General features: G+C 42.3%; 1 protein-coding gene across 4 annotated transcripts in view; it reads left to right on the top strand.

Annotated features, from left to right (window-relative positions):
- Positions 1-7297, top strand: part of LOC103176971 (plexin-B2) — a 175880-nt gene extending 168583 nt beyond the window's left edge. For all 4 annotated transcript variants that reach the window (XM_042335787.1, XM_042335788.1, XM_042335786.1 and 1 more), the window contains exons 32-37: positions 1216-1376; positions 2523-2670; positions 3860-3924; positions 4815-4890; positions 5234-5308; positions 6355-7297. In XM_042335787.1, coding sequence (XP_042191721.1) covers positions 1216-1376; positions 2523-2670; positions 3860-3924; positions 4815-4890; positions 5234-5308; positions 6355-6459 — 630 coding nt within the window. In that variant the 3' untranslated portion in view covers positions 6460-7297. The remainder of the gene's footprint in view (positions 1-1215; positions 1377-2522; positions 2671-3859; positions 3925-4814; positions 4891-5233; positions 5309-6354) is intronic.
- The last annotated feature ends 10583 nt before the right edge of the window (positions 7298-17880 follow it).

The raw sequence follows: 17880 nt of genomic DNA, 5'->3' as shown, positions 1-17880 counted from the left end.
GCACAGGAGTGAAACATGCTCAGCCTGGCTCAGTCAGCAGCACTCTCACCTCTGAGTCAGAAGTTGTGGCTTCAAGCCCCAAGTCGGGAGTTTGAACTCCCATCTTGGCCGGCACTCCATTACAGTGCTGGGTGGAGTTCTGTAATGTCCATACTTCGGACGAGACGTTAAAACCGAGGTTGGGTCTGCCTGAGAGATGTTAAAGACCCTGTGTTATAGGATCACAGTTTGAGAAAAGACGAGGGAGATTCTTCCAACCAATTCGTCATTCACTCCATGGCTAGTTGTGGGAGATTGCTGTGCGCAAATGGCTGCCGCATTTCGCCTACAAAATACACTTAACAGTGAATCCTGGGAAGCATTTTGAGATATCCTTCTGATGTCAAATACAACGGGTTATGGTTATTATTAGTATACTCGGTGCTTCGAGTATAAAATCAATCCTTTAAGATCGTTTATATAATGGCCTCTTATTATGCTGTGTACTTCATTCTTGACCTTTCCAACACTCGGTCAACAGTTCCCAACTACAGCGTCTCCAGGGATTTTGTTGACGGCTCAGAGTGTGAAGTTTTATATGGTTTCAAGTAGAGCAAACTGTTCGTTTTCATGGACACCCTTAGAGTAGTGGTTAGAGCACTTGCCTTGTAAGCGAGAGGACCCAGGTTTGATTACCAGGCAGAGCAAAACATTAGACAAGTATCCTTACTCCACACGCCTCTGTTTACCTAGCAGTAAGTAGGAGCCCGGTTGTTAGTCGATTGGCAGATCGCTTTCCGGGGGTAATAATACCTCTTTCCCCCCCCCCCCCAACTTAAATAAATTGGTCACTCAACCACGACTATTTATTGGACATTGCTGTGTACAATTGTCTAGCGTGGTTCGCCCACAAAACATACAATCAATTCACTGTACAATACAGTCTGTGAAGCGCTTTGAGACGCTGGACGACGTGATAAAGTGCTATTTCAAATTCAAGGATATTATCATCATTATTAATCTTATTGTTACAATATCTCCACGTGTGGCTGCCATGAATCGGGGGGGGGGGGGGGTGTCCGCTGTGAGCTTGGGGAGTGATGTGTATGCCTGACGCAGAGCTTGAACGCAGCGTTGTTCCACTTTCAATCTTGGTTGGGCTGTGGGCATTTTATCTTGATTTTACAAAGCCAGGACCTTAACAGCTTTTGATTTTTTCATCACAATCTGAAACAGGGTACGCTGCAGCAATTTGTAGATAATTTCTTCCAAAGTGTTCTGAGCACGAATCAGGACATCACCCCAGCTGTGAAGTACTTCTTTGACTTCCTGGATGAGCAGGCGCATAAACACGATATAGTAGACGATGAAACCATTCACATCTGGAAAACGAACAGGTAGGAAGGACGGGCCTTGTTTTTATATTTTTCTGAATATATATATATATACATGTATATTTTTAATTTTATATTTTTTTGTGTATGCCTGCCGTGTGATCACCTTATCAGAACAGAGGCAATCCACCTAATAAGTAAGCTGACTATTTTCTGGTCTGGTTCGCTCCTCTCCTAAAGGTACTGAGGTGAGGCTCCATAGGCACTGGCTGACCTCTCGTATCTCACCCAAGTACTAACTGCTCATGTGGAAACACAGACAAGGTCTGTCCGCAGGCCTTTCAACAGAGGGAGGAAGTGGGATGGAGTTGATTCACATTCAAGCCTTATCCTGTCCTCGTATGACATCCAAGTGCACGCACCTTGCACCAATAATGATCAGGAGATTCCATACTGGCTGTGTGGATCCCCTTCCGAGACAGAGCGGTAGCACTCTCACCTCTTGAGTCAGAAGGTTGTGGGTTCAAGCCCCCATGTTAGGACTTTGAACTTACAGTGTAGGCTGTCACTCCAGTGTGATATTGGGGGTGTCAATGATCTGCAAACCATATTAAATGATAGCTCCACAAACTACAACTGATTCAGAACTTTACCAGCCGTATTGTCACCCACACTAAACTCCGTACCCCCATCATACCAGTCCTCGCCAGGCTCCCACTGGCTCCCCATCACAGAACGGATCGATTTCAGGATCCTCACTCTTGTCTACAAATTCCTTCACGCCCTGGCACCTTCCTACCTTTCTGACCCCTGCTCTCCCCACTCTACTACCCACTGCCTCAGCTCAGCCGGGTCTGGCCTCCTGCTTATCCCTCATCGTCTCCGCTCCACCATCGGCGACCGTACCATCAGCCAGTACGCCCCTATGGAACTCTCCCCGCATTCCCTCCTCCTTGCCCCCTTTCTTGCCCTCAATCATATCACAACTGAAGACCTTCCTCTTCGATCGTGCTCACCGTCACCTCACCTCTTCCCCCCAACTCAGGGTCAGTGTACGCCCACCACTGTTAAGTGCTCCGAGACTCTGCCCCGTGTGAAGACCGCTAGATAAATACAAGCTGTTGTTGTTAAATGTATGGATTTAGTGATCATTGCATTGTCTGCTCCACAATATCTGTTACTGAGAGATCTGCTGGTTCTGTTTTGCAGTTTGACGCTCAGGTTCTGGGTCAACATACTGAAAAATCCACATTTCATATTCGACGTGAAAGTCAATGAAGTGGTGGACGCCTCGTTATCTGTGATTGCACAAACCTTCATGGACGCATGTACAAAGTCAGAACACAAGCTGAGCAGAGTGAGTATCACAAGGTGGACATCGTAATCTCTAAATCCGACGGCTTCAAGATATATTTTTAACACACGACTTGTTTGTGGGACACTTCTGTGGGCAATTGGCTCTTGTGTTTCACCCACAAAATATACAGTCAATTCACTTCGCAGCATATTTCTGGGAAGCACTTTAAGAGGTCTCATCTCAATAATTATTTCATATATAACGCTATATCAAATGCAAGGATTATTATTAATCATTCACAAGACTGGTTTGGATGAAGAAGGCCCTTCAGCAAGCCAATCACATCCTTCCATAATTCCCATCCCACCGTTCTCCCAGCACAGAATCAATCTGATTTTTAAATGAGTCCATCCTGACCTCAAACAACCTTCCTAGTAATTCTGGGTAAAGAAATACTTCCAAGTGTCTGACCTGAAATTGCTCAATGTCATCTTATTCTACTGTCTTAAGCGCACCAGAAGGTATTGTACTGGATTTCCTTTCTCAGTCCTATTTAAAATCTTCTATACCTCCATAAGATCCCCTCTTGAGTCATCCCCTTTCAAGACTGATTGAGTAAGAGTGTTGACTTTTGTTCTTTCAAAAGCACTGAATAGTTCAGACAGCTATGAACTGCCATGCAACTACCAAATACTTGAGCAACGACCATTATCCTCACTTTGTATCGTTGAGCCATGCAGACACAAGATCGTGTGTTATACTTTGGGTCTGTGCTGAATTAGCTGCCCTCAAACAGGAACAGCAGAAAGGGTGCTGCAATCGTCCTGGCACAGAGAGGGGGAAATCTGCCAGCCTTTCTGATTCCTGTCCAGCAATCCCAGCAGGAATCACGCGTGTCTATGTGTGTATGGTTATTGGGTGCCTGACTGTGATACCTCTCACAAGGCGAATGTCAACATTCACCAACTAGGCTCGTAAATAGAGAAAGACCACTTGGGTATGTCCTAGAAAACTATATCACCCGTAGAACAATATCCCAGTACAAGTGAGCACATTCAGGAGTAAACGGGTGGTGGGTGGTGGAATTGGCAAAATAATCCACACTGCTGTACTACAACAACAACTTGCATCTATGTAGTTCCCTTCACGCTGGAGGGCATCTCGGAGCGCTTGTGTAGGACTAATGGTAACAATTTAACAGGGTTTTGTTGTTTCAAGTAATAAAATGAATCCTCCTGTATTTTTTTAGGACTCACCGAGCAACAAGTTACTTTATGCACGAGAGATTTCAACGTACAAGAAAATGGTAGATGAGTAAGTGGAAATAAATCTGATGCATCTATCCCAACGGGCTTGAACCAATTAGACTAGCTTTAATGTTCAGTGGGTTAGTACATTCAACTCCAGGGCCCATTGGACTTTCAACTAAAAGACTGCAGTCCTAGACCTGTCTCACTTGATCTGCCAGGTCTATTTTTCCTTGAAGACGACTGCTGAATTCGCCATAGCCATCTACAGTAGTCAGGGAGCTTCCTGGAGGATTCCCGCAGTCTCTCTTGGATGCTAATCTGAAAACCCAACTTGGAAGAGAAAATAGAGGAGGGAGAAAGAATAGGTTGAATGAACAAAGCTGTATATTAATCCATATCAAAAGCTCCCTCCAATGACTCAGTAACTACCTGAGCCATACAGAATAAGATGTCTCCAGATTCGATTCCCAGTTAGTGCTGAGTTAGTTAATCTCACCTAGGGTGGCAATAGGGCACTGAAATAGGTCTCAGTTGTTAGGGAAGGAAGTGAGGATCATCTTGAAACTCAAGGAGTTGTTGAGGATAGTTTGTATATAGGAAAGGATCTTATAGTTCAATAGCCTATATTTTCCCAGTAATATTGGATCTAACTTGCAGTGGTTCATTAAGAAATAGGCAGATGTGGAATTTCTCAAATGATGAATGTTCTTCAGCATTTTCGGTTTTTGAGAAAGTTGATAATTACACATTTCTTATGATGGAAATACCGCAGATTAGGAACGTATTACCTCAGTCAGCCTGGGTTGGTTATTCACCAATAGAATTTTACTGCTCTGTCTGGGCTACTCAAAGTGCAGAGAACATTAACAGATTAACAGAACAATGATGTGGATTTTGCCTGAAGCCTGTGTGTTAAATTGTTCTGAGAGATTTCATCTCTGTTTGTTTTAACAGCTATTACAAGGGTATTCGACAGATGGTACAGGTCAGTGACCAGGATATGAACACACACCTAGCGGAGGTCTCGAGGGTGAGTTGAATCCATTTACTCCCTGATGTTCTGTCTTGTCTTGAATTTGGGTTAAGTGGTGTTATCCCGGGCTAGTTAGATTGTAAGATATTGCACTTAAACTAAAGAAGCACTAAAAACGTACCTTTATTTAAAGATAGGTCTAATCTCCATCATATAAAGTTTGGAGCCAAGTTACTGTTCTGTATTTGCGTTACTCTGTGCAGTGCTTTCACACACTAAAGTGTTGTGTTTTTTTACCTTTGTAAATGAGCAAAGACTGTGATTTTACTTTAGTGCCACAGTCCACTAGTTTAATTTAAGAAAGAATCTACCTTTCTAACGGTTGTGTGTTCTGTTCCAGGCTCACACAGACAAACTGAACACAGTAGTGGCATTGCATCAGTTATACCAGTACACAAACAAATACTACGATGCGGTGAGTTCTTTTGTATCCCTTTCAGCTTTTGACGATACAGTTGGTCTTCCAGTCTGGTTTAGTCGACAGCTCTCTCGCTTCTGGCTCAGAAACTTAAGGGTTCAAAGGCCTACAGCGAGCTTGAACCTTGCACTGGAGAGTCATGTCATGGCTAACTCCAGCACAGGACTGGAAGAGGGTTGTGTATCATCATTCATGTCTTTCGGTTGAGACATGAAACTGAGGTCCCATCCAGATGAACAACAACAAGATTACATTTGTAAAGCGCCTTTCACGTCGGGAGGACGTCCCAAGGCGCTGGACAGTGTACAGCATTTCAGACCCGAGCTGGGGTCAGGGGGTGAGAAGGGAGAGGAGGGGAAGGGGGGGGTGGCCGATGGCATGGTCGAAGAGGAGGGTTTTGAGGCGGGATTTGAAGGAGGCTAAGGAGGGGGCGAAGCGGATTGACTGGGGGATGGAATTCCAGGGGTTGGGGGCAGAGTGGCTGAAGGCTCTCCCTCCAATGGTGGATTTCAACAATGGATCTCACCGCACTATTCGAAGAGTTCTGACCATTGATCCTCCAGATTTAAGTTGGTCATTCACCTCATGGCTGCTTTGTGGCTCAAATGGCCAGCTACAAAGTCAGTCACAGCACTTGAACGTAATCAACTGTGAAGCACCGAGGCCATTCAGCCCCTCAAGCCTGTTCCGCCATTCTATTAGATCATGGCTGACCTGCACCTCAACTCCATTTACCCGCCTTTGCCCCGTATCCCTTGATACCTTTACCTAACAAAAATCTGATCAACCTCGGTCTTGAAAATTTCAGTTGAGCAAGTGTTTAACGTGCCGCGTCACACAAAGCACCGATAATAAAAATAGTAATAATCCTTGCATTTGATAAGAGCACCTTAACATGTCGTTGAGACGTCTCAAAGCTCTTCACAGAACATACCGTCTAGTGAATTTGACTGCATATTTCGCGGGCAAAATATCTAAATATGAATCCCAAGACTTTCTCAGCTCTGTTAACACCACAATATTTATTTCCTTTGGCTCCACAGATAATAAACGCATTAGAAGAGGACCAGGTTTCACAGAAGATGCAACTTTCCTTCCGCCTGCAACAGATAGCGGCCGCTCTTGAGAATAAAGTGACGGACCTTTGACCCTTACACAGTCGCGCTCTTGTAATGGAAGCTCAGATGTTAAATTTTATTCCCTAGAAGAGAAAATAGTATTATTATCATTTTTATTATACTGATCGCTTCTGCAGCCCTTCATGATTTCAGCTTTTGAATTCATTTGTTTTTTTTGTAAATTGACTAATATTCTATAATGTATTATAAACTTGGTCGATAAAAATCTTTGGACAGTCCCATCGAGTTTTTTTTAAAAAAATGTAAACAAAGCGAGGAGCTGAAAGGAGACAGTCTGTGCTTTTAAATTTTATATTCAAAGAATATAAGTTATTCTTGGGGGAGGGGGGATGAGGAAAAACTTTTACAATTTGACCTGCAAATGTACTAAAGTCACTTGTTTTAGTGGATAGGATTTTTGTACAGTTTAGTTTATATTGTCTTCTAATCCAGTCATTGTTAATAGCCTGATTTTTCTGAAAGAAAACTCGTTAACAGCAAACACTACTGCCATTTATATTCTCTTTGCACTCTGATAAAATGTGTAGAAAATTGTTATCCGATGGAAAATGGCAGATACTTGGTACTAAACTGGATGTCTTTGCTCAAAATCGATAGATAAAATAAGGTACACACTTTGGAAAACTCGTGACAGCGATTTGATTGCAGTCGAGGGGAGTGGGGGAAACTCGTTCCTCAATTTAATGTAATACAGACTGAGTAGAGAATGCCTGTAAATTTGTGTTCAAACTACATTTTAGAGGATTTTTTACAAGCGTAGATAGCAACTACTGAAATGTCTTGATATTTTTGATATAATTTGGGAGATGGTTATGGCAAAATAAATTCAGCTTTTTATTTATTCTTTTCTTGTGAATTAAAGTGTAATTCCTTTACAAAAAGAGACCCTTCTCCAACAATAGTGGTGTGATGACTTTATATTGCCCGGAATTTATATTAGCCGTCAAATGGGCTCCAGTCCCAGTCTAGACTTGCATCTACTTGATATAAAGTTTGAAATTCCTATTTTTATTTGCACAAAGCAGACATCAGATGTGTATTAGCTTTCACGGACATCTAATGCCTATTTTGATATCACTCCAAGGTATCACTACTTATGGTGCATGACTGACAAGAGTTTCACACTTACCTTTTATAATTGTGGTAAAGTAAGGTAAACAGGATCTCCTTGGAGCTGATGGCTCCAGAGTCATGTCAGAATCAAGCCAACCCTTTCAAGTGTCCTCGAGAGTCTGATTTCTGAGCCAGGCGTATCCACTGTCCTCCAAGGGCAATGCTAATGACAGACCTGCCAGACTGACCCGTCGGTAGGACTTTGAAGGACAAATCAGTCACTGGGAGAAGGTATTCTTCCCATTCAACTCCAATTAACTCTGCCACCAAAGCCCTAATAGGGAGGGTGGTCCTGGCTGGACAAGTAATGGGAAAGATTGCCAGGCAATGCTTCCAATGGAAAGCTATGCGTTTTTAGCTGGATAAGCTGCGGCAATTACCCCCAACACACACACTGGGGTTCCCCAAGCTTTGTCTCGCACCGTCCTTCATCTAAAACTTTTAAGAAAGTGGGGGTGAATCCCTCTGGGGCAAGAGAGTGTGCGCATTCCATTGCAGAACAGAATTTTCCATGTGTAAGTGGCGTACTCATGTGGAACACTGTCCGATTTTGATACACTTAAGCCTGGTGATGGGTTTCCACATGTGTCAGCACTCGCCGGATCAAAAAGGGAAAGATCTGGCTTCAAAGAACTTCTCTGCGTGTATTTTCTAAAACAAATTTTTATCCAATTTTAAACGGTTCGACACTGAGGGAGCGCTGCATTTGCTAAGGTTTCGCCCTTTAGCCGTGTGCATGTTCTGATGGGTTAGGTCACGGAGAAATAATAATAATAATCCTTGCATTTGATATAGCACCTTATCACGTCATTGAGATTTGAGGCGAAACACACCCACAAAATACATAGTATAACGTCCAATGCTTCTCAAAGACTGAACATGGGAGGAGGGTGTGGGTGACCATAGCGCAGTCGAAGAGGTAGGTTTTTAGAGGGGATTAAAAGACTGACAGCGGGAGTGAGAGGGAGGGCTAAAAGGAGGATTTCCAGAGATTGGGTCCATGGTTGCTGAAGACTGGGCTACTGATAGTGGTGTGGAGGAGATGGTGGAATGAACAGCAGTCCCGAGTTAGCCAAGCCGAAGAGGCGTGAGGAACAGAAGACTGAGGTAGGAGGAAGATCACAGAGACGGGAAGGTGCTGGACGTGAAGAGATTGGTAGGTGAGAGTGAGAACCACCAGACATTTAGTTGGGCTATGATACAAAATTCCACCAACCACCTCCTCACCCACACCAAGTGCCGTATGCCCATCACTCCAGTCCTCGCCAGGCTCCATTGGCTGCATTTTCCCCACAAAATATACAGTCAATTCACTTTACAGTATAATCTGCGCAACTGTAATGTGGTATAATCATAGCAGTGTCATCTGCATTACTACACTTTATAGCATAAAGCTGAATCTCTAACCATCTCTTACTGTTACTTCCTCTTTCAGCTTCAGGACATTACAGTACAAACTTAACTTTATTAAGGGAAAGTTTAAAAATAAGTATTGAAAGTATTTAGCCTTCCAGTATTAACTTTATGTATCGATTTTTTTGTTTGTCCCTATAAATCTGCATTACGCCACTGTCTGTTATCACTCTTTCACATAAGCTAAACTGCTTCATTTCACACAAGCTTATAACAAAATTACTTAAAGTCAATAAGAGTTATGACTGCAGTCTACAATAAAGAGTGCAACATATTCTCTGGAACCACAGATAATGGGCTTTGGAATTGAATAATTCTTGTTTTATTTATTCCTGCCATGCATTTGGAATATTATGTGCAGATCTGGTCACTACAAGAATGATATTGTGGCAATGTGGAGAGTGTAGAATAGGTTTATTAGGAGTAAGCAGGGATATCAGGAAAGACTGGACAAATTAAAGCCATCAGACGATTGAGAAGGGATCTGATGAAATGTTTATAATTATAAACAGGTTCAATAAGGTGGACATAAATAGGTTTTTTTTCCACTTGTTGGTGAGTCCATAGCATCCGGGGGGGGGGGGGGGGGGGGGAATAAATATAAGATAAGTCACTAATATCTAAAAGCAGTAAGTAGGAACCAGGTTGTTTGTGGGACACTGCTGTAAGATGAAACCAGATCCAGAAAATAGAATGGTGAGTTGCCTACTGGGTGCACATGTTGAGGATCTGACAACCCGCGTTGACCATATGCTACAGGAAGCAGATGAGGAATCAACTGTAATTGTCCATGTGAGAAGAAATAACATAGATAGAGGTAGACCAGAGGTCCTTCATGCTAAATTTAGAGCATAAGGAAGGAAGCTAAAGGGAAAGACTTCAAGCGTAGTATTTTCCGAAATACTACTCATACCACATGCTGGTGAGGAAAGACAGAGGGTAATTAGGCAGACCAATGCATGGCTAAGGCATTGGTGTAGGGAGTCAGGCTTTCATTTCCTCAAACAATGGGGCACCTTTTGGAATAGGGAGCATCTATACAGATGGGCTCCACCTAAACAAAAGCAGGGTGGAGGTGTTGGCAGGCAGGATAGATAGTTTAGTTAGGGAGTGTTTAGGCACAGGGGTGATTGCGGTCGGTGTAAGAGAGCACCCGAACCGATTAGGGAAAACCTTAAGGCATACCAGTGTAACAGGTCTAACTCCAAAGGTTGGTGAAAAAGAAACAGAAAATGTTTATAAAGTAAATGGGAAAGGCAAAAAAAAACTAAGCTGTACTGCCATTAATTAATTAATCACAGAGACGTGGTGGGATGAATCCAATCAATGGGATACACACCTGGAAGGTTATAAACTGTTTAGGAGGGACCATACTGGGAGAAGAGGAGGTGGTGTGGCACTATATATAATACCATTATTGAGACACAAGTGAGAGGGGATATAAAAAAAGGAAAGGGTAGATACAGAATCACTTTGGGTAGAATTAAAAGATGGTAACAGAGGTAAGCTATTACTAGGGGTCCTGCTGTAGAAGTCTTTCACGTGCGCTTGAGAAGTCTAGTCGAAGTGAGCCTTTGGCAGGCTTAAATATAGCAATGGGAGTGGAAGACCTATGGAGTTCCTTCAAGGAGCTGATTATGAAGGCAATGGAACAATTTGTACCCATGCAAAGTACAGGTACCAAGCTCAAAGACACTCCTGGCTAATTGGATGGGGCTACAAAGCAAATCAAAGCAAATCAAATTGTGGAGTCCTGTAGATCAGTGGTTAGAGCACTCGCTTTCCAAGTGAGAGACCTGAGTTCAATTCCAGGCAGAGGGCGAAACCTTGGGCAAGTTTCCTTACTCCACACAGAGCCTAATAATAATCCCTCCAAAACAAAAACAATAATAAATTGGTCATTTTCAATCTACGACTGTTTGTGGGACATTGCTGTGCGCAATTGGCTGCCGCGTTTGCCCACAAATATACTGTCAATTCACTTTACAGTGTGTTCTGTGAAGCGCTTTGGGACGTCTTCCCGACGTGAAAAGCACTATATCAAATGCAAGGATTATTATTATTATTATTATAAAGAGTGGGGAAAAAAATATTTAAGGTCATAAAGGAAATGGCATGGAAATAAATCGAATTCAATACCAGAAAGCATGTCAGGACTGCAAAAAAGGCATCAGAATGGTAAAGAAAAGCTTTGAATCGATCACGGCAAGAGATGTGAAGGATAATAACAAAAAGGGTGTTTAGTTACATTAAGAGTAGAAGAAAAAACGAGCAATGGAATGGAGTCACTTAAGGTGGGTTCAGGAGAGAATGTGGCAAATAATGCTGCACAGGCTGCAATAGTGCTAAATAAGTTTTTTCCATCAGTCTTTAACAAGGAGGAGACAGGTAACCTATCTGATCTGGAAAGAGAACCTAGCGACGTCGCAGAGAAAAATTGTGACACTATTCATATCACTACCCGCATGGTTGTCAAACAGCTGTGTAAACTTAAGGTAATTAAATCCCAGAGGTCGGATAAATGACATCCGAAGATCCTCAAGGAACTAAGGGAGGAAGTCGCAGAAACCCTTCCACAAATCTTTCAAAAATCACAGAGTACTGGAGAGGTGCCGGGGGACTGGAGAAATTCAGATGTTACCCCTATTTTTAAGAAAGGTAACAAAAGTGACGCAGGAAACTACAGACCAGTAACTTTGCCGTCCATTGTGGGTAAAATTATGGAGACGCTTATTAAGGATAAAATCATGGCGATCTGGACAGAAGGAGGGAAGATCCTCACAATCTAATTTACTGGGGTTTTTTGACGGTGTGACAAGGGAGCTTGATAAGGGTAATGCTGCGGATGTTGTATATCTGGATTTCAGTAAGGCCTTTGATACAGTTCCTCTTGAGAGGCTGATACTATAATAATAATAATAATAACAATCCTTGCATTTGATATAGCGCTTTTCACGTCGGGAGGACGTCCCAAAGCGCTTCACAGAACACACTGTAAAGTGAATTGACTGTATATTTGTGGGCGAACGCGGCAGCCAATTGCGCACAGTAATGTCCCACAAACAGTCGTAGATTGAAAATGACCAATTTATTATTGTTTTTGGTTTTGGAGGATTATTAGGCTCTGTGTGGAGTAAGGAAACTTGCCCAAGGTTTCGCCCTCTGCCTGGAATTGAACTCAGGTCTCTCGCTTGTAAAGCGAGTGATCTAACCACTGAGCTACAGGACTCCACGATAAGACGTAGGAGTAGACGTAGGCCATTCGGCCCCTCGAGCCTGCCCCGCTATTTAATAAGATCATGGCTGATCTTCTAACTTAATTCCTATCCCCATATCTCTTAATCCCTCTGTCCTTTAGAAATCTATCAACCTCAGTCTTGAATACGTTCAAGGACTGAGCAGACTAAAAGTAAAGAAAGCGTGAATCAGTGGAGGTATATTCCAGAGTGTTGGTACAGGAAATGTCATCCGACTGGGAAAATGATACCAGTGGAGTTCCACAAGGGTCTGTTTTGGGATCTCTTTTGTTTACCATTTTTATAAATGATCTGGAACTAGGAGTCACAAACACAGTTGCTGAGTTTGCAAATGACACCAAGCTAATGAACGTGGTCGATTGCGAAGCGGAACAAATAGGTTACAGGAGGATTTGAGCACACTTGCGAATTGGGCAAATCGGTGGCAGATGAAATTCAATGTGGAGAAATGTAAAGTACTTCACAAGAGGACACAAATTCCTGGAAGGGGCTATTATTTGAACAGAAGGAAAATAATATGTATGAAAAATGAAAAGAACCCGGGGGTCCTGATTGACAATAAATTGAAGCTCTCCCAACAATGCTCTGCGGCAGTGAGTAGAGCAAACCAGATGTTGAGATGTATTAAAAGATCAATAGCAAAGCTGATATAGTGGGGTAATCCTGCCACTGTATAAATCATTGGTGACACCATACTTAGAGTCTAAAAAGGATATTGGAGAAATCGAGAAGGTACAGAGGAGGGCAACCAAAATAATTGAGGGAATGGAAGGACTGGACTATGAGGAGCAGCTAAGAAAATTGGGTACATTCACACTGGAAAAGAGAAGATTGAGAGGCGACGTAAGTGCTGCCTTTAAGTTTCTAAAGGGGGAAGACAGTATAGATCATGACAGACTGTTTCAACTTGTCCAGAATCGTAAAATCACGACACGGCCTGCGATTGAAGGGAAATAAAGAGATGAAGGAAGCCTGTGGTCCCAGAATACTGCCTGACTGAAATATTGCCTTTGAATTGTGGAGCTTACTGAGACCGATTGAACCTCTGACACTCAGCACAAAAGCACTGAATTAATCACAGGGTCCTTCTTACATGCTCCTTAAGTGGTTGTGGTTTCTCTGCATCAGTCAAGGCATTCATTGATCACTTTGCTGTGGTTATGGCTCTTGGTGAATGATTTACTTTTGCTACACTGTAGGTTTGTTACCAATACTTCCATGAGAGACTAGTTTGTCCAGATCATTAATCAGCCATCAGCGGATCTTGGGATTTATTATTGTGGCTTCCCTGGTGGTAGTGACTGGGGAGAATTTTTAAAAGATAAAATACCATTCTGCCCCACGACTGTTTGTGGGACGCTGCTGTGAGCAATTGGCTGCCGTGTTTCGCCCACAAAATATACAGTCGATTCACTTTACAGTATATTCTGTGAAGCACTTTGAGACGTCTCAACAATGTGATATCAAAGGCAAATATTATTATTATTATCCTTACCAATATTGTACTGGATAAGGTTTATTTGCTTAGTCAAAGGAAAATATCCTGCCTTAACGTGTCTAGTGTGGGCTGATCATTTTGAATGCTTTTCTTGCGCTCGGTCCATGCGTTGAGGGTCCCTTTGGGTTCCACTTATTTTTATGTGTTTTCTTTCACTCACGTTTTCTCCCTGGCCTGGACTGATAGGGAGGTGAAAGCAACCAGTGAGCTTCCAGCTGATCAAACATTAACATGAATTTCTTATGCATATTACAAGTGCGTCACCTCCCATTCAGTCTTTTCCAACAAACTCCCTACTGGTCTCCCTAGCTGCATCCCATTCACAAGCTGCAACTCATACAAAACTCCCTCCATCCCTACCCCTACCTGTACCAGACTAGACCTTTGCACATCCATCACCCCATTACTTGCCAGAATCCACCATCTCCCAGTGCATCGATTTCAAGATCTTCATACCTCCCACATTTACAAGTACATCCATATCCTGGCATCTCCTTATCTCTCTGATCTTATATCCTACTCCTCTGTTCAGCTAACTCCATCCTGCTATGCATCCCCCCTCCCCCCCACCACTCCTCAAACCTTCAATTCTACATATCTACCCCTCCGACTCGACTTTGTCTTTTAAATACCACCTCAAATCCTACTTGTTTGAATTTGTCTATGACCACACACCCATTCCCACCTCACTCCTCTCTCTTGCTCGGAATCGAACCAGCCTTGTAAAGTGCTCTGAGACCTGACGTTACATGAAAGGCACTATATAAATGCAAGTTGTTGTTGTTGAACTTATTTGCCAGTTTGTCTGTAGAGGGTATGGGGCGAAGAGTAGGGAATTGGGATTTGGGTGGATGGCTTCTTGGAGGAGCAAGCACCACAATCAGCGAAATGGCCTACTACTTGTGTCAAACAGCTCTATAGTTATATCAGAAGTTTCCCTTCCCATTTCAAGGTAATCGTGTTAAATACCATTCATTAAATACGCCTCTGTTTACCTAGCAGTAAGTAGAAACCCAGTCGTTAGTCGATTGGAAGATTACTTTTCCGGGGATAATAAACCCTTCAAAAAAATTTAAATTGAAACATAATAATTTGGTCACTTGATCGACAACTGTTTGTGGGACACTGTTGTGCGCAATTGGCTGCTACGTTTCACCCGCAAAATATACGGTCAATTCACTTTACAATATATTCTGTGAAGCGTTTTGAGACATCTAGAAGACGTGATAAGGTGCTATATCAATTGCAGGGTTGTGTTATTGCTGGTGGAGCGTACATAGTTTCTACAAGTTTTCTAATTTCCCTTCCTGTTTTGGTACTCACAGTTCCAACCAATTTATGGAAAGATTGATTTGGTTTCAGTTCTGCCTTTGATTAATAGCTGCTCAATAACAACAACAAATTCCATTTGAATAGCGCCTTTCACGTCGGGAGGATGACGTCATCATATTGAAGAGGACCAAGGACAGAGCCTCGAGGAGCACTAACTCCCCTAAACTCTGGAACTCCCTGCCTCTATTTTCTCTGCCTCGCCTGCTTTTTTCTATTTAATAAAAACAACAATAATCCTTGCATTTGATATTGCACCTGATCACGAAGTTGAGATGTCTCAAAGCGCTTCACACAATGTATTGTAAAGTGGATTGACTGTGTATTTTCTGGGCAATTTTTCCAAGATATTTTATTGCATTCACAGATCAGTTGTCAGCAGCGCAGTCCTTCTCTCTGTGACTAACTAGCCTGTTCCCGGACAGTGACAGCTCCCTTCACGAATGAGGATGGTGAGTCCTGACAAGCTGTTCAACCTTGACTGTGCAGCCCAATCCACACATGGCAGAGAGTGCTGGACAGAAATTGGAAATAAGAATATTGGCCAATATTTTACTGTTGTTCTGACCTGACTCACAGCGACAGATTGACTCGGTTCATAGTTACGTTCAGGATTATGTAATGGTTAACCAATAATAATACTAAGAAGAATCCTTGCGCTTGATATAGCGCCTTATCACGTCTTCGAGACGTCTCAAAGTGCTTCACAGAGTACACTGTAAAGCGTATATTTTGTGGGCGAAACACGGCAGCCAATTGCACACAGCAGTTTCCCACGAACATTCGTGGATTGAGTATTATTATTATTATTTAGAGGGAAAAGTGACCCGCCAATTCCTATTTACTGCTAGGTAAACAGAGGCGTGTGGAGTAAGGAAACTTGCCCAACGTTTCACCCTGCCGGGAATCAAACCCAGGTCTCTCGCTTGCGAGGCGAGTGCTCTAATCACTGAGCTATAGGACTGCAATGAAATACCAAGAACACTCAAGAATCCTTTGAGTTAATACCTTAATTAAAACCTTAATAGAACAACAACCTACGTTTACATAACATGCACCCTTCACACACGATAACATCTCGTAGCACTGTACAGTTCGATTCTTGAGAAGAGCAAAAAACTTTAGGTTATTTTCCTTACTCCACACGTTTCTGTTTACCTAACAGTAAGTAGGAACCCGGTCGTTAGTCGATTGGTGGATCGCTTTTCAGGGGGGAATATTCCTTAAAAAAAATTGGTCACAGTTTTGCGCAGAGAGTACACAGTCAATTCACTTTACAATATATTCTGTGAAGCGCTTTGAGATGTCTAATCGACATGAAGAGGCGCTGCATCAAATGCAAGGATTATTATTATAATCCAGTTCCACTGTCACTCCGCAAAAGCCAATTGGACAGGACTGTTTGCCGGTGTTGAGTTATATAATTGTCAACTGGTACGGGGTTATTTAATAATATTTGAAGCCCCAGAAAACAATCTTATGAGTCAATGCAGCCACAGGGCTGACTTGCTCTGCAGATTATTATTGGTATTATTATGTTCCAGGGTTGTTGTGCAGTGCTGATAATTTCTCCTCGCGGCCTGGAAACTTGTGACAAACTACATCACTCACATCAAAAGGAACCAAGCTGTTGGATTAAAACTACTTTCTCCATCAATCTCCCTGTAATCGTTAACTTACTTTTTTCTGTTTTATTTTTGCGTGGGTTCTGTTTGTTTTATTATATAGTTGTGTCTTAAAGCGGAGGGGCCATCGACATCACCGTGAACAAGCTGGGAGGTAATACTGAGTGTGGAGTGTAATTAGTGATAATACCTACTGATGATCAATAAACTCCTTGTAAGATTAGTCACAGTGTTTGGCAGAGAGCAGAATTTCTCTGCAGTCGAAGATTTACTGCAGTTCATAAAAACAGAGGATTTCACAAAAAAAACAAAGCATTAAACCAAACCAGAGAAGCTGCCATGGTTATTAACCTTTAGCCTGTAACTCACAAATTTTCCAGTTCTCTTTCAAAGGGATTCTCGTGACAAAAGTTGAGTAACATTTTAAGTGTTCCAAATGGTCACAGCAGTTCAAGAGCGAGCTTGATCACAGATGATTTAAATGGCATATCAGCAGCGTATAATTCATTAGGTCACTGTGCTCCCATCTCCAAGGAGATTCCTGTACACTATCGGACTCCTACTAATGAAAATACGATCAAGGAATTTGCTGAGATCACCTTATTATCAATTGGCTTTTCTACGACTATTTACAGTTGAGAGCAGATGAGAAAAGATCGATTCTTTCAACCCTAACTCTACTCCTTCCATAGATCATGTACAATTTGCACCTTATGTACAATCTGAACTTATGTACGAGGTGTATACAAAACTCTCTTACCCCGTTACAAAACAGCGACATGAGATTATGGAGGAGCTGAACCGAGCTGTCAGAGATGCATTTTGCCTCCTCACTCCATCGTGTTATGCACCGAACATGGTAACTGATCATTATTTGCCATGAAAGTAATGGCTTTCACACACATCGATCCTCTGCACGTCTAAATACTGTTAAACAATAATAATTTGGTCATTTTCAATCCACGATTGTTTGTTAGGACACTGCTGTGCGCAATTGGCTGCCGTGTTTCTCCCACAAATATACGGTCAATTCACTTTACAGTCTATTCTGTGAAGCGCTTTGAGACAAGAAGATGTAAAAAGCGTTATATCAAATGCAAGGATTATTATTTTATTATTATAACATTTGCACTGAATACAATAAAGTACTTCTAAACACAATTATCATCATTCTTCCACATGCTTCAGTTGTTGG

This window comes from Callorhinchus milii, unplaced genomic scaffold (assembly GCF_018977255.1).
Source record: "Callorhinchus milii isolate IMCB2004 unplaced genomic scaffold, IMCB_Cmil_1.0 Scaffold5, whole genome shotgun sequence".
Classification (NCBI taxonomy): Eukaryota; Metazoa; Chordata; class Chondrichthyes; order Chimaeriformes; family Callorhinchidae; genus Callorhinchus; species Callorhinchus milii.
This window is presented reverse-complemented; position numbering and strand designations above follow the sequence as displayed.